The 14,139-nt window shown below is 43.0% G+C and overlaps 1 protein-coding gene across 6 annotated transcripts in view; it reads left to right on the top strand.

Annotated features, from left to right (window-relative positions):
- Positions 1-1,262: 1,262 nt before the first annotated feature.
- The window catches only part of KDM3B (lysine demethylase 3B), a 71,981-nt gene continuing 59,104 nt past the window's right edge, over positions 1,263-14,139 (top strand). For 4 of the 6 annotated variants that reach the window (XM_042449860.1, XM_042449858.1, XM_042449857.1 and 1 more), the window contains exon 1: positions 1,264-1,571. In XM_042449860.1, coding sequence (XP_042305794.1) covers positions 1,401-1,571 — 171 coding nt within the window. In that variant the 5' untranslated portion in view covers positions 1,264-1,400. Of the gene's footprint in view, positions 1,572-14,139 lie in introns of all 6 variants that reach the window. The other 2 variants (XM_042449855.1, XM_042449859.1) reach the window with 1 other exon arrangement.

Below are 14,139 nucleotides of genomic sequence, written 5' to 3'. Positions count from 1 at the left end.
TTCAATGATGCATAACTCCTACAAGTCTAAAAGCCACACTAAAGCTGCACTCCAGTCCTTAGGACTGGAGCGTGGCTTTGGTGTGGCTCTTGGACTCTTAGAACACATGCATCATTGAAATACCATACCTTCAAAGTGACTCGAAGCAGCTTTATTTTGGCCTGTCAGTAACAGGCCATAGTGTTGTTAGTTTTAAAGAAGGGGGATAAGGGGATTATGTGATTTTAGTATGTATGTATTGTACTTATGTATTTTAATTGCAACCCGCCTAGATCCTTTGGAGAGGCAGGATATAAATAAAACATTATTTATTTATTTATTTCTGCATTGTGTTTTGGACCTAAGACTCTGGACACCCAGGGTTTATCCCAGCTCAGTCATGAAAACCTGCTGGATGGCTATGGGCAAGTCATGCTCTCTCAACCTCAGGGCAAACCTTCTCTGAACAAACCTTGACAAGAAAACTTAGTGATAGCTTGGCCTTAAGAGTCTCCATAAATCAGAAATGACTTGAAGTCATAGTTGTTGGTGGGGTTTTTTTTTGGGGGGGGGGGTGTTGGGCTATGTGGACATATTCTAGAAGAGTTTATTCCTGGTGTTTTGCCGGCATCTGTGGCTGGCGTCTTCAGAGAATGCTCAGGAATAAACTCTTCCAGAACATGGCCACATAGCCCAAAACTTCTGCCCCCCCCCCCCCCAAAAAACCCCCCCTCCTGCCTTCAAGTTGTTTCTGATCATGAGGTTTTCTTGTCAAGGTTTGTTCAGAGTTTTGCTTTGAAGGTGAGAGCGTGACTCTTGCCCAAGGCAAACCAGTGGGTTTTCATGGCTGCTGTGGGTGCCTGCCATGAAATCCTTTGCCCTCAGACTTGAAGGCACACAATGACAACTCCTTTCACCATTATTAATTTATACATGTATTAATCCAGTGTTATTATTTTATTAGTGTAACTCCCTTCCTCCCGCTCCAGGGGCTGGATATCAGTTGCTGGGGGCACATTTAAACAGGAGGGTTTATGTCCTCTGTGTGTGTGGACTGACAGTATGAGCAACAGAGCTAGGCCTTCGGCCTGGTCCTCTCTGCTTGAGGGCTGGCGCACTCACAGCGCCCCCTACCGACAAAGCCAGGTAGAATGGCCTCTCAGGGCAAAAGCGTCGCAGGGCAGCGGTGCATGCCGGGAACGGAGAAGTAAATAAATAGAAGAGGCCCGCGCGGTGCATGCCGGGACGCAAAACAAGGGGAAGGTTCGGGGGCGGCGCGGGGCACGCCGGGAATCGGAGGGGGAGGCTGGCTGCTGGCGCGGGGCACGCCGGGAAGAGCAGGGCGGCTGTGGTTCGGGGGACCCTGCTCTCAGGGCTCCAGCTTCCTTCGCGGCGAAGGCGAAGGCGGCCGTTGGGCGGGGATGGCGGACGCGGCGGCCTCCCCGGTGGGGAAGCGACTCCTGCTCTTGCTGGTGGCTGGGCAGGGAGAGAGCGAGGGCACGGAGCCTGGGCCTGGGCCTGCGCTCCCCTCCCGGGCCTGGAGGAGCGGCACCGTCAGGGCCATGAGCGGCGCTGTGCCCCAGGACTTAGCGGTGAGTCTGGGAGGGAGGCCCGGAGGGTAATAGTACAAAGGCTGCACCCACACTGGAGGGATAGCCCGGTTTGGCACCGCTTTTAACTGGTCTGGCTCAAGACTGTGGAATTCTGGGAGGTGGAGTATGTTGTCCACTCTGGGCCCACAACAAACTCCAACTCCCAGAATCCCATAGCCTTGAGCCAGAACAATGGCTAAAGCGGTGCCAAACCGGGTTATCTTTCCAGTGCGGCTGCAGCCTTTGTATTACCCTCCAGGGCTGGGACTCCGGAGGAGGAGGAGGAGGAGGGGTTTTTCCGCTTCCCTCCCTTCCCCTTCCCCTCCTCCTCCTCCTCCTTATCTGGCTGCTGCAGGATCTCTTGTTGCCGGAGATCTCGGGTTTCAGCTGCCGCGTTTGGGCGACCTTCGTCCCTTCCGTCGCAGGACCCTCCCTTTTGTCCGTTCGCCTCGGAAAGCTGAGGAAGGGAAGGGAAACGAAGGAGAAGGAGAAGCATTAGCTCCCCGCCGTCGTTCAGGGCTGGTTAGTTCCTGGGTATGGAAGGGGTGGCACCCTCGCTGGGTCTTATAGGTAGAGAGGTCTTGCAGCCCCTTTGAGACTCACTGAGAGAAAGAAGTTGCCAGCATCAGCCTTCCAGGCTCACGCCTTACTTCTTCAGGTGCATTTGGGGTCTTATAGGAAGCCCCACGCTCCAGTTTGGGGTCTCCTATAGGATTTCCTGTTTTGGAGCACTGGTTCTGTTTCTTAGGGTTAAGGTGGCCTTAAATGATGGTTCTTTGGTGAGAGAGGTTTCCTCTTAATAGGTGTGGCTTCTGGCAGAGTTATGGAAGCACGGTTTTCTAAGCCTTCATTCTTGGGTTGTGTAGAAGAGACCATCTCTGTCCTGCAAAATGAGGGAAGGGGAAATGCTGCTAGCTGACTCTTTTCTTGGTGTGCCGTGAATGGGAGGAGCAGCTGAGTAACCATAATAATGGTGGGGAAGGTGGGTGTCTGTATTCATTCTGGGTTGTGTTTTCCCATGTGTTAAATGGAGTATGTATTATCAGTTGGAAGCAAGGGTGAATATCTGGTGTCCTTTCAGTGTTGCCTCCATGGTCAGTCCAGCAGAGCAGTCATTGCATGTATAACACAGGCACATGCAACACTAGTTCTTGCTTTCCCCATGACTCCTTGTTCAGTTTTCTGCAGTGGGAAGTAGATGTATGCTAAGGGCATGTTTCGAAATCTGTAAAGGATAGGGCACCGCAGAATGGGGGTCTCACTAGTCACAAAATTGTTCTTGATGTTGCCAATAAATTCAGTATAAGGCAGTAGCTGGTTATCAGTTCCTAATGCTGACCTACATTTTTTTCATAATTAACTGCAAATGATGCTTATTTCCCAAAAGGAAAACTGAGAACACAAAGAACAGGGGCTGAATAAGTAACTTGTCCAAGAAACTGACTGTAAGTAGAGATTGCATACCAGCCCTGAAAGCTCAATCCCCCTTTTTATATTACTAAGAGAACCAGTAATGCTTAGAAAACACTGCACACCCTTCCAAACCTCCACATGCTGAAATCCACACAATTCTCTCCAAAAGGAATAAGGCAAAACCCGATCCTCCAAATTAACAACAAGATGTCCTCTACTGCTCTCACTTCCACCAGTCTCCTCCTTTTTGAAATAGACATTTTCAGCAAAACATAAGCTTCAGCTGCTTTTCTCTTTACCTTTCTTATGGAGAGGTCTCAGGGGAAAGGAGGAACATGATGCCTGGTTAGCTGGAAGCTGAGACTTGCCCACAAAAGACTTAAAAATAATCATTCATATATATATATATATATATATATATATATGGAAATTAAACGAGAAGCAAGAGGCCTTCAAGATAGAGATAGATCTTGGAGGGATGTGTGGTCTGCAGGCACTGTATTTAAGTCTTTTATTGGAGACACACTAAAGAATGGATTGGAAATGTACAGGAAACAAATACTGCAAATGCAACTGATCATTTTCATTATGGAGTATAGGAAAGCTGAGGAGGAGGAAGTGGAATCTTACAGCTTACATGGGCTGATGCTTTCCCATGCATAAGTGATTCTGAGAGAATAATTTTTTGGTAGCTTAAATATGCACCTGACATACAGTTCAAGTTGGTTTAGAAATTGTACAGATATACCCCAGTTAACAAGTAGATGTGTTACTAGACATTAGTTCTTTAACAGAAACTTTGTTACCAGAGGCAACAAAGGTCTGGTACAGACGGGCACGTGGCAGCAATATTAGGCTCGATAAGGCGGGGTGTCCAGACATGCCTAGCCCTAGTGACATCACAGGTGCACATGCCCATCCACACAATGGGCACCACAGCTGCACAGCTGTGGCGCCGCATACAGACACCTGTCAGCAGAAGCAGCGTCACAGGGCTGCATAGCAGCCCTTATGATGGCACAAAAAAGGAGCTGCCTAGAGCAGTACCTTTTTTGAGTGCACATCTGTGTAGCCATATGTAGATGCTGCTGCACAGCTGTGCAGAAAAGAGGGGCAGCGTTTCTGGTGTGTGTCAGTCTACAATAGGCAAGGTTAACAGCAGCTTCCTCTAGCCAATCCCTTACTAAGCATGCATGAAGCACAAACGGTGGGGAATAGGTAAGCCTGTCTTGCCAGCTCTCTCTAGTTTTTAACATTTAGCCACCAAAATGGAAATCTTAAGAAAAGTGGAGATTATTGAAAGAAAAAAATATCACCCAAGTTGCATTTTGAAAGAAGCTTTCAAGTGATCTCTACAAGATTCAAAATATTTTTGTTTACTTATGCAAGGCTTTCTTGACCTGGTTGCTTCATGTCACATGTACATAATGTTAGTATTGAATAAGAAGTTTACTGAAGCATGTTCAATTGTTGTTCCTTTCTGTGGTCTCAGAACCTATCCCTTTTCTTTCCATAGTATTTCTACTTCTGATACCAATATTTCTGTTAAAGGAATAAAGACCAGGAAACATCTACTTTGTTATCTGCAGTGAAAACAGTTCTGAAAAGTATCAGATGAAGGTGTTTGAACTTTCTGTTTATAGATGAGGCAAGTCTGAATTGGGTAAAGCTCACTGGGTTTGGGCTCATATCTATGTTGACCCTTACTAGTCCAAAATACTATCTCTGGTGAGAACTGGTGCTTCCCATTAAAAGTACTTACTATAAAACTTTCTGATTTATCTGCATAATGCTGAACTGACTGAGAGATAACCATCTTCTGGATACTTCGTTAGTGTTTGTGATTTATAAGCTCATCTTACTCTTGAGCTCTGATACGGTTCGTTGGTACTGATAGGCAGTAGATTTAGGACAGAGTTTACTTTTCTCACCCTGTTCATAAACTAGCTTTTAGACTTTGGCCTGCTGCTTTCAGAAGACAGAGTGAGGCTAGAACAACCACTGAATTTGTCTCAATGTGTCCCATGTTGATGCCACTTTGTAATTGTCCTAATTAGTAAATAGAAGCCTAAGGTCCAAAACACACTGCAGAAACAGTCCAGTCTGAGACCGCTTTAGCTGCCCTGGCTCAGTGCTAGGTAGTCCTGGTAGCAGTAGTGTTTGTGAGACACTGAGCCTTCTCTATCAGAGCATTCTGCTAACACAATAAACTACAATTCCCAGGATTCCCTAGCACACGAGCCAGGGCAGTTGAAGGGGTCTCAAACTAGATTATTTCCACAGTGTGTTTTGGACCTAACATTTGTATGCTTATGACTAGCTTTTCTACTCCTTTTGCTTGTCCTGTTATGAATGAAACGATAGATCTTTTCTGGAGAAAATATAGCATATATTTAGGTGTTAGTAATGGTAACAAGCTTTCTGTCAGATGATCATAAATATTGGCTAAAATAATTATGGTGCAGTTTAAAAATAATTTTAAGTTTTTTTATTTAGTATTTTAGTATCTTTAGAATTTAATATGTATAGTAAAATAGTATTTTTAATATTTAGGGTTTTTGTATTCATATTTTAATATTTAGTAAGTGTATTTTTAAGAGACGGTACATGAACCAGTGGACATTTCAGTATTGGAAAGTATAATTGTTATATTTGGCGGGGGGGGGGAGGACTAGTGATTTGTTTTTATTTATTTTAATCATGTTTATCCTGCTTTTCACCAAAATGGTTTTTGGAACATCTTGCATACAATCAATAAAAGGCAACCTATGTCAGCAGGCTTACAATGGAGAAAGCCATTGCAAGGGGGAACGGTTGGGGAGGAAATTGCCAGGAATGCAATCACTGTATTTTTTCAACAAGGTTGGTGGAGTGGCCCTGCTTCCTACCTCATCTCCCATTGTTTTGGCATTCTAGATTGATTGCTGGTGATGACAGCTGAAAGAAGACCCTTTTGAGAACTGTTTTTTCAATGAGAATGCCGGGATGATCAGTAGTTTTGTGGTCTCCTTGAGTTTTACTGGAGTGCTTCATAATAATGAAGAAATTAGTTTTTAGAGCCACTGTGTTGTAGTGGTTTGAGTGTTAGACTATGACTCTGGAGATGTACAGTGGTTTGAGTGTTAGACTATGACTCTGGAGATGAGAGTTTCCAGCTCAGCCATGAAACCCAGTGGGTGACGTTGGGCAAGTCACATACTCTCAGCCTCAGGGGAAGGCAATGGCAAACCTCCTCTGAACAAATCTTACCAATAAAATCCCATGATAACGGTTGCTTAAATCAAAAGGGTTGCCATAAATCAAAAGGACTTGAGGGCACACAACAATAAACAAGTCAGATGTAGATAAATCATGACCATTACAATAAATGCCCTAATTTTGTTGCACAATTTGGAAGTAGGTAAGGGCCAAAATTAAAATAGACTAAAGTTCTTTGGACCAGAGATACGTTTTTAGTAGCTCATGTTTCAAGTAAAGGGATAATTAATGATTAAACTATTTTCCAAATAAACCATGTTATTAAAAAAAGGAAATTTCAATTAGTATCCATTAATTACATTTATTAATTAAGATTTTTGCTTATCATGAAATTACATTAATGTTTAAAAAATTACTTTGCTAAGCGGAACAAGTTTTAATACACTTTTAAGATTTTCTTACTGCTTACAACATTTAGTTAATGGGAAGTATTACACCTCTTGTCCCCAATTAGTTTATTGTACTCTAGAATCATGTTTGAAATGGTTGTTTTCAAAATATGTTCCAAGTGTTATTGGATTGGGTTGATCATTACCAGTTAGTCTGACATCAATACCAGGAAAGGTTCTAGAGCAGATCATTAGAGAATCTGTGAACATCTAGAAGGCAATTCCATAATCACAAAAAGTCAACATGGGTTTCAGAGAAACAAGTCATGCCAGACAAATCTAATCTCTTTCTTTGATAAAATTACCAGCTTGGTAGATGAAGGGAATGCTGTGGATATAGTATATCTTGATTTCAGTAAGGCCTTTGACATGGTTCCCCATGACATTCTTGCAAACAAGCTTGTAAAATGTGGGTTAGACAAGGTAACTGTTACATGGATTTGTAACTGGTTGACTGGCTGAACCCAAAGGGTGCTCCACAATGGCTTCTTTTCATCCTGGAGAGAAGTGACCAGTGGGGTCCCACAGGGGTCTGTCCTGGGCCCAGTGCTATTCAACATCTTTATCAATGACCTGGATGACAGAATTGGGGGCATACTTATCAAATTTGCAGATGACACCAAATTAGGAGGAGTAGCAAATACCCCAGAGGACAGGATCAAAATTCAAAACAACCTGAATAGACTAGAAAGCTGGGCCAAAGCTAACAAAATGAAATTCAACACGGAGAAATGTAAGGTACTGCACTTAGGATGGAAAAATGAAATGCACAGATATAGGATGGGGGACACCTGTCTGAATGAAACTATGTGTGAAAGGGATCTATGAGTCCAAGTAGAACAAAAGTTGAACATGAGTCAGTAGTGTGATGTGGTAGCTAAAAAGGCCAATGTGATTCTAGGTTGCATCAATAGAAGTATAATGTCTAGATCAAGGGAAGTAATAGTACCACTCTATTATGCTCTGGTCAGGCCCCACCTGGAATATTGTGTCAAGTTCTGGACACCACAATTTAAAAAGGGCATTGAGAAACTGCAGCATGTCCAAAGGAGGGTGACTAAAATGATGAAGGGCCTGGAAACCATGCCCTATGTGGAACAATTTAGGGAGGTGAGGATGTTTAGCCAGGAGAAGAGAAGGTTAAGAGGTTATATGATATCCTTGTTTAAATATTTGCAGGGATGTCATATTGAGGAGGGAGCAAGCTTGTTTTTTGCTGTTCCAGAAAACAGGACTTGGAACAATGGATGCAAGCTCCAGGAAAAGAGATTCCATTTCAACATTAGGAGGAACTTCCTGACAGTAAGGGCTGTTTGATAGTGGAACAAACTCCCTCGGAGCTTGGTGGCGTCTCCTTCTTTGGAGGTCTTTAAACAGAGGCTGGATGGCCATCTGTTCGGTATGCTTTGATTGAGATTTCCTGCATGCCAGTGGTCTCTTCCAACACTACGATTCTCTGATTACCTAGGCGCTTTACAGACGGGCCCTATGGGGTGCCATCGTGATGTGCTAGGGTTGCATCAGGGCGTCCTTTACAGAAACCCTGTAACCCTAGTACGTACCTGCCGCTCCATAATGGCGACGCCCTGTATACAAGGATGCCGCCATTATGACGCCATGTCCGCACCGCAGCCAAACGGTGCAGGCGTGACGAGCTCGCGCTGCTGCAGGGTGCTTGTGGTGCCCTTTTAGCAGCACCGGAAGGAGCCTTGCAGTGGCTTCCTGGGGAGTCCTGGGGCATAAAGCCCCAAGGACACCCCTTTCCCGGCCGGGGGGGAGCGGTGTTTTGCCGCTTCCCCGAGTCCTGGAAAAGCAGCAGATCGAGGCCTCCGGGGCTGGCACTGTGGCTGCTCAGGCCCCGATCTGGTGGGGATTGCGGCGCCTGCAGGCCGCCCCAAAGGGGTGGTCTGTATCCCACCCTAGTTATCAAGTGTCTACAGCAGAAATGTGGACACTTTATCTTTAATCTGGGAATTTTGATGAGAAAGGAGAAAAAGATAGTATTCATATGATTTACCAGGGATTTTTGGAGAATAAGAGTGATTAAAATATCACAGATATCACAATAAAAGGAATAATGAATTAAAATGTGTTCACTTCTCCATCACATGGTCACATGTGATACTTTCCTTTAAAGTTCAGATAGTAGTAAATTAGACTACTACAAATGACAATAAAGTTACTTTTATAAGGGTTTTTTAGTGCCTGACTAGTTCTTTTCCTCCCTCCTCATCCTCCATTTAGCTGGAAGTTTTCTTCAGCAGCATTGGCATTGGGAGGGTGGTGAAGGAGAGCTTGGGACTAAGACCGGGCTGTGGTGGAGGAGATTTTGGGGGAGCGTTCCCCATTCCTCCTCCTCCTCGGGAGTAAGGTCAAGCTGAGGAGGAGCCTTACCCAAGAACCTGGCTGGTTCTTATTCCTGCATTCTACAGGAAGTTGTCCCACCTCCTCACAGGCCACTGCAAATCGTTTAGTGAGTTGCATGCATGTTGCGCAGGCCTGATCTATGGTTTGCATAATCCCATTAGCACTAATGTATGGAAGCAATAGACCAGTCATATTTTTAGTTTTTTGGGCTATGTGGCCATGCTCTAGAAGAGTTTCTTCCTGACGTTTTGCCAGCATCAGTGGCTGGCATCTTCAACTTCACGTCAGTCATATTTATGTTAAGCATACATTAGGTTATTTTTGATGTTTGCATTCTGGATGAATTGATATGCCTTTTCAAAGTACACTTCATTTAGGATATAGGGAGATCTTGTAGCACCTTTGATTCTAACTGAAAGAAAGAAGTTGACAGTACTGTATGCGCTTTCATAGACTTGTCTGTTTCCTCAGATGCATCTCCACCAAATGCATCTCTACCAAATGCATCTGAGGAAGTAGACTTAAGTCTACCTTTGTTAAATTTTACTTTAGTTGTGTGGTTGTTATAGAAGCTGATTACACAGTGCCTTGTCTGTTTCTTTTTTTGTGTGTGTAAGAGCCTTTGGAAAAGTATTTTTAGATCTTAGTCTTTTCCACATATGTGTTCATGTAAGTTTATAATTCTAATATAATAGTGTTTTTGATATCATGACTAGTAACAAAATCATTGTAGCATTACTTTTATTTCTGAAAGGCTCCTAAAAGAATTGGTGATTTCAAACTTTAGGTGCAGGGCTTGTTTTTAGTAATTAAACAATTACTTACTTGTTTAATATTTTAAGTCTGTTAGTATCTGACACTTAGAATTTCTGACACATCTTTCTAATTTACTCTACCTTCATCTAATCCCAACTTCTCATTAGCTGAATATGAATACAAATATAAATTTGTGTATTATATGACTCATGTTTGAGTGGTCTATGAATGTGCATGGTCAGACTGTCCTAAAGACTTTACAAATTCTAACAGTTCCCAAAGTTGTAACTGAAAGATTTTATTAAAACCATGAACACCAATATACTGCTCTTCAGATGATAGCATTAGCAAGTCTATTGCTATACCGCTTATCAGTGAACCAGCACTCCCTAAGTGGTTTACAGTGTGTAAGCCAGTAGCCCCCAACAAGCTGGGTACCTATTTTACTGACGTATGAAAGGATGGAAGGCTGAATGGACCTTGGGCCCCTCCTCTAGGATTGAATTTACAACTTTGTGGCTGCAGTAAGGCATCTAACCACTGCGCCACCAGGACTCCTTGGATTCTTCTTGGATGCTCATCCTTACTTTTAAAAAATACTTCAACATTCAAGTCTATCTTTCATCCCACTTATTAAGGAGAGAGGGTGTTGTCCGGTTAGTCCCACATCCTAAACAGCTTCTGACAGAAAAACAGGGAGGGGCGGTAGTTCTCAGCCCAGCCCAGCCCAGCTCAGCCCAACCTGCTCTAAAGCAGACCAGAGGGAGAGTGCTGAGGAGCGGAAGGTCCCATTATACAAGTGCAAACCTCTTTCTGTAATGTTGAATTTCACAGAAAGTAAGTTGAAAAACTGACCTCTGTTAACATCTCCTCAGACAGTAGTGGGGGCAGATCAGTAAGTGTGACAAACGCTGTTCAAAGAAAAGTGCCAGGCAAACTTTTAAAAGTAGGAAATAACATTGTCTGAAAAATAAATAGCTCTGTTTTGTCCTTACTGCAATAAAAATATTTCTGCAATGATCAGTGAACCAATTACCTCCTTAAAGATCTTTACCGCTGTTTGATTGTGGTTTTGTATTATCCATATGAATGGTACTTTGCACCGAATGCTTGATGTTTGGTTCTTAAGACAATTTTTTTTTAAGACTGACAAATGTTGATACATGGTACATGGGATAATGTTGATAATGGTCCATATTATCATATTGTGATCATTTTTACTTTGCATAGTAGGTGCTACTGTTAAGCATGCATTATTTTGTTGTCTGGAGAGAATGTAACTTTTTCCAGAACTGAAAATTATTTTTATTTTAGAGAGTATTGGTATTTCTCTTTCCACATTCCTTTATAATTCTGCTTCTAAAATTACTTGGGAGGTATCTAATCTGCATCATGAATCTTTATGCTGTTTGTTGCCATATTAAATAAAATATTTAAAAGTATGGAAGTGACTCTATATAAATATTTTAGCAAGATGTTGCAGTATAATAGTACCAGCTGACATCATTTAAAAATTGCCAGGCTTCTTGTTACTGACTGCAGGAAGATGGAGTTGGAGGGAGAAGGGGGCATCAGAAATGACCTATACAGGTTTTTATAAAAGGAGGCATAATAATAGTTCTGTTGGAAAATATGGCATGATGAGGTTTAATTACACTACATGAAACACTGTTCTTGTATATCCATCATCAAGACTACTGATATGTAAAACCAAAGTGCTTTACCACAATTACTTGATATACTAGTCGGGTAAAGTGAGACATAGGTTTAACTAAATAGGCACTTTTTAGTAGGAATTTTTTTGTTTGTTTGTTTTTTGTAATGCAGAATTGTAGTTGGTGGTTAAGAGAAAAAACGGGAGCCATGGAAGATTTTTTAAAGGAAATTAATATTTTCATATTAAACCCACACTTATTGAAATGCTTTAATAAATGAACTGCTTAATTCATAAGTCAGTTCACATATACAATTATACTATTTGAAATAGATATAGAATGTAAAACTATAAAAGCCTTTCCCCGCTGCTTGCATTATTGTGAATATTAGTTGTTGTGTTGAAGTCATTTCTGACTTATGGCGACCCTAAGGTGAACCTGTACTAAAGAGAGGCTGTGCTCTTTGCTATCCGTGCACATGTATCTTAGTTACTGTCATCTGAGGAGTAGCAAAAAATAAAAAAAAACACTAATGTTATAGTCAGCAAAATAAAGTGTATTATTTAGTATTTATAGTATTTAGGTAAGAAACATATTTGGATTGAAAGATTAACTCAATGTTGACGATACTGAAATTGTCAATAGTATATCATCTTCACTCCATATATCTTCTGAAGTGTTTCATACTGTAATTCCAAAAGAGAAAATATTAAGAGTTGTTGGTTTTTTCTTCTTTGTTCCCCAAAGTTTCTATTTTTTCACTAGAAAGAAAATTTCATACATACAAATAAGGCATAACCCTATATTACAAGACGGAATACCAATTCAGCCCTCAGACAAGTCTTTATTGGGTTAAAGGAAAATTTAAAGTAGTGACTAATGAAGCAATGTGTCTTTCAAAATGGCAGATATGGGGCAAGTTCTGATATTCAGGAACAAGGGGTGAAACCCATGCAGTGTTAATGAATGTCCAGAGCGCCCGCTTGATACGCGGGCGCACTATACACGGTTTTCAGCATATGCTGAAAGCCACGCTGGCAGAAGGGGCGGCATGCCCGATAGGGAATAATAAAGGGGCCCGTGCCGCCACGTGCACAAGCCCCATTCATTTAAATGGGGCTTGAGCATAGGTGGAATTCGATTTACGCGAGGGAGTCCGGAACGGATCCCCTGTGTAAAGAAAGGGCAGACTATATATATTTCAGAAATTCAGACCTTACTGTATTAATTAGATACGCAACATAACATCAGAGCTCTCTTTGGTACCACCTATTTTATCAGTGCCATGTACATGTAGACATCTCCTGCTGGCTCTCTGATATTTTTGTTTAGGTCAGGGGTTCCCAACCTGAGGGTCGCACAAACCTTTCGTGGGGGTCGCCAGGTTGGAAATCCCCCCTGCCTCCCCCCCTTTTCTCCGCGGGTGCCTGCGCTAGCTCCCACCTCTTTCCCTTCTCCCTGCAAGTACTGGCCCTTGCAAGGAGAAGGGGATGGGGGTGGAGCCGCCTCCTCCTCTCCTTCCCTTCCCGCAGCTGCCAGACAGCCGTGGGGAGGCAGGGAAGGGGGCGGGGGTCCTCCTCCTCCCTCCCTTCCTGCTTCTGCCAGACAGCCGCGGGGAGGCAGGGACGATCGGGGCTGCCTCCTCCTTTTCACCCTGCAGCTGCCAGGCAACCACAGGGAGAAGGGGACGGGACTGCAAGCCCCAGAGGCCCTTGCGGCCGGAAGTCCCACCCCTTCTCCCCTGGTGGCCTCCCTAATTAGTTGGGAGGCTGGGAAGGGGCGGGACCTCCGGCCGCAAAGCCTGCTGGGGCTTGTAGGCAGCTGGAAGTCTCGCCCCTTCCTGGCCTCCCAACCTATCGGGGGCCACGGGCAGGACTTTCCTCCCCAAAGGGGTTCGCGGCCCAACAAAAGTTGGGAACCACTAGTTTAGGTGCTTTACCGTCATCTCAGCCTCACTATGTCCAAGACCATCTTCCCACTCAAGCTCTCCTTGGTTTAAAAAAAATCCCATTGCCACCCACTTGTTCAACAGGAACATAGCTAAAACTCTATCCTGGACACTTGTCTTTCCTTTGTTTGCCCTACTCAGTCTGCTGTTGAGTTCTGTTCCTTCTGTCTTTATATTTCAAAAAGAGGGGCCTTTCTCTTTTCAGAACCTCTGGTCTGTACCTTGGTCATCTCTTCCCTAAAGTATTCTCTTCTGATGCATTGTTTCCTGACATATTTTGATCACTCTCCTGCCAGATTCAAAGACATATCCATGTTAGTCTGGATCAGTATGCAAAAAGATATTGTAGCTGTTTTGAGAATGAGAGCAAGAAGGTTGTAGCATAAGCTTTTGTAGACTAACTCTAGTAGCTAATGCGATGAAAGCTTATGCTGCAACCTTCTTTCAGTCTCAAAGGTGCTACAGTTTCCTGCCAAAAATTACTTCATGCGGCACCTGCTTTTAATTTGCAAAGTGACTTACTGTCTACTTATGGAAGACAGTACACTTTCTTTGCTGGATCAGTGGCATGAAGTGTGGTCAGAGAGCACATGCAGGCACAAATGCATGCAGGTTACTGGTAATAAAGGAGGTCAGACACAGAACATAGCTTGGTGGAGACAAATGCCCAAAGTGTGCCTAAGGGAATCCATCTAGAGCTGTATATGCAAGAGGAAATAATAATAATAATAATAATAATAATAATAATAATAATAATAATAATAATAATAATAATAATAATA

Source organism: Sceloporus undulatus, chromosome 2 (assembly GCF_019175285.1).
Source record: "Sceloporus undulatus isolate JIND9_A2432 ecotype Alabama chromosome 2, SceUnd_v1.1, whole genome shotgun sequence".
In the NCBI taxonomy this organism is placed as follows: domain Eukaryota; kingdom Metazoa; phylum Chordata; class Lepidosauria; order Squamata; family Phrynosomatidae; genus Sceloporus; species Sceloporus undulatus.
Note: the sequence above shows the minus strand (reverse complement) of the source record. Positions and strands in the feature narration are given on the sequence as shown.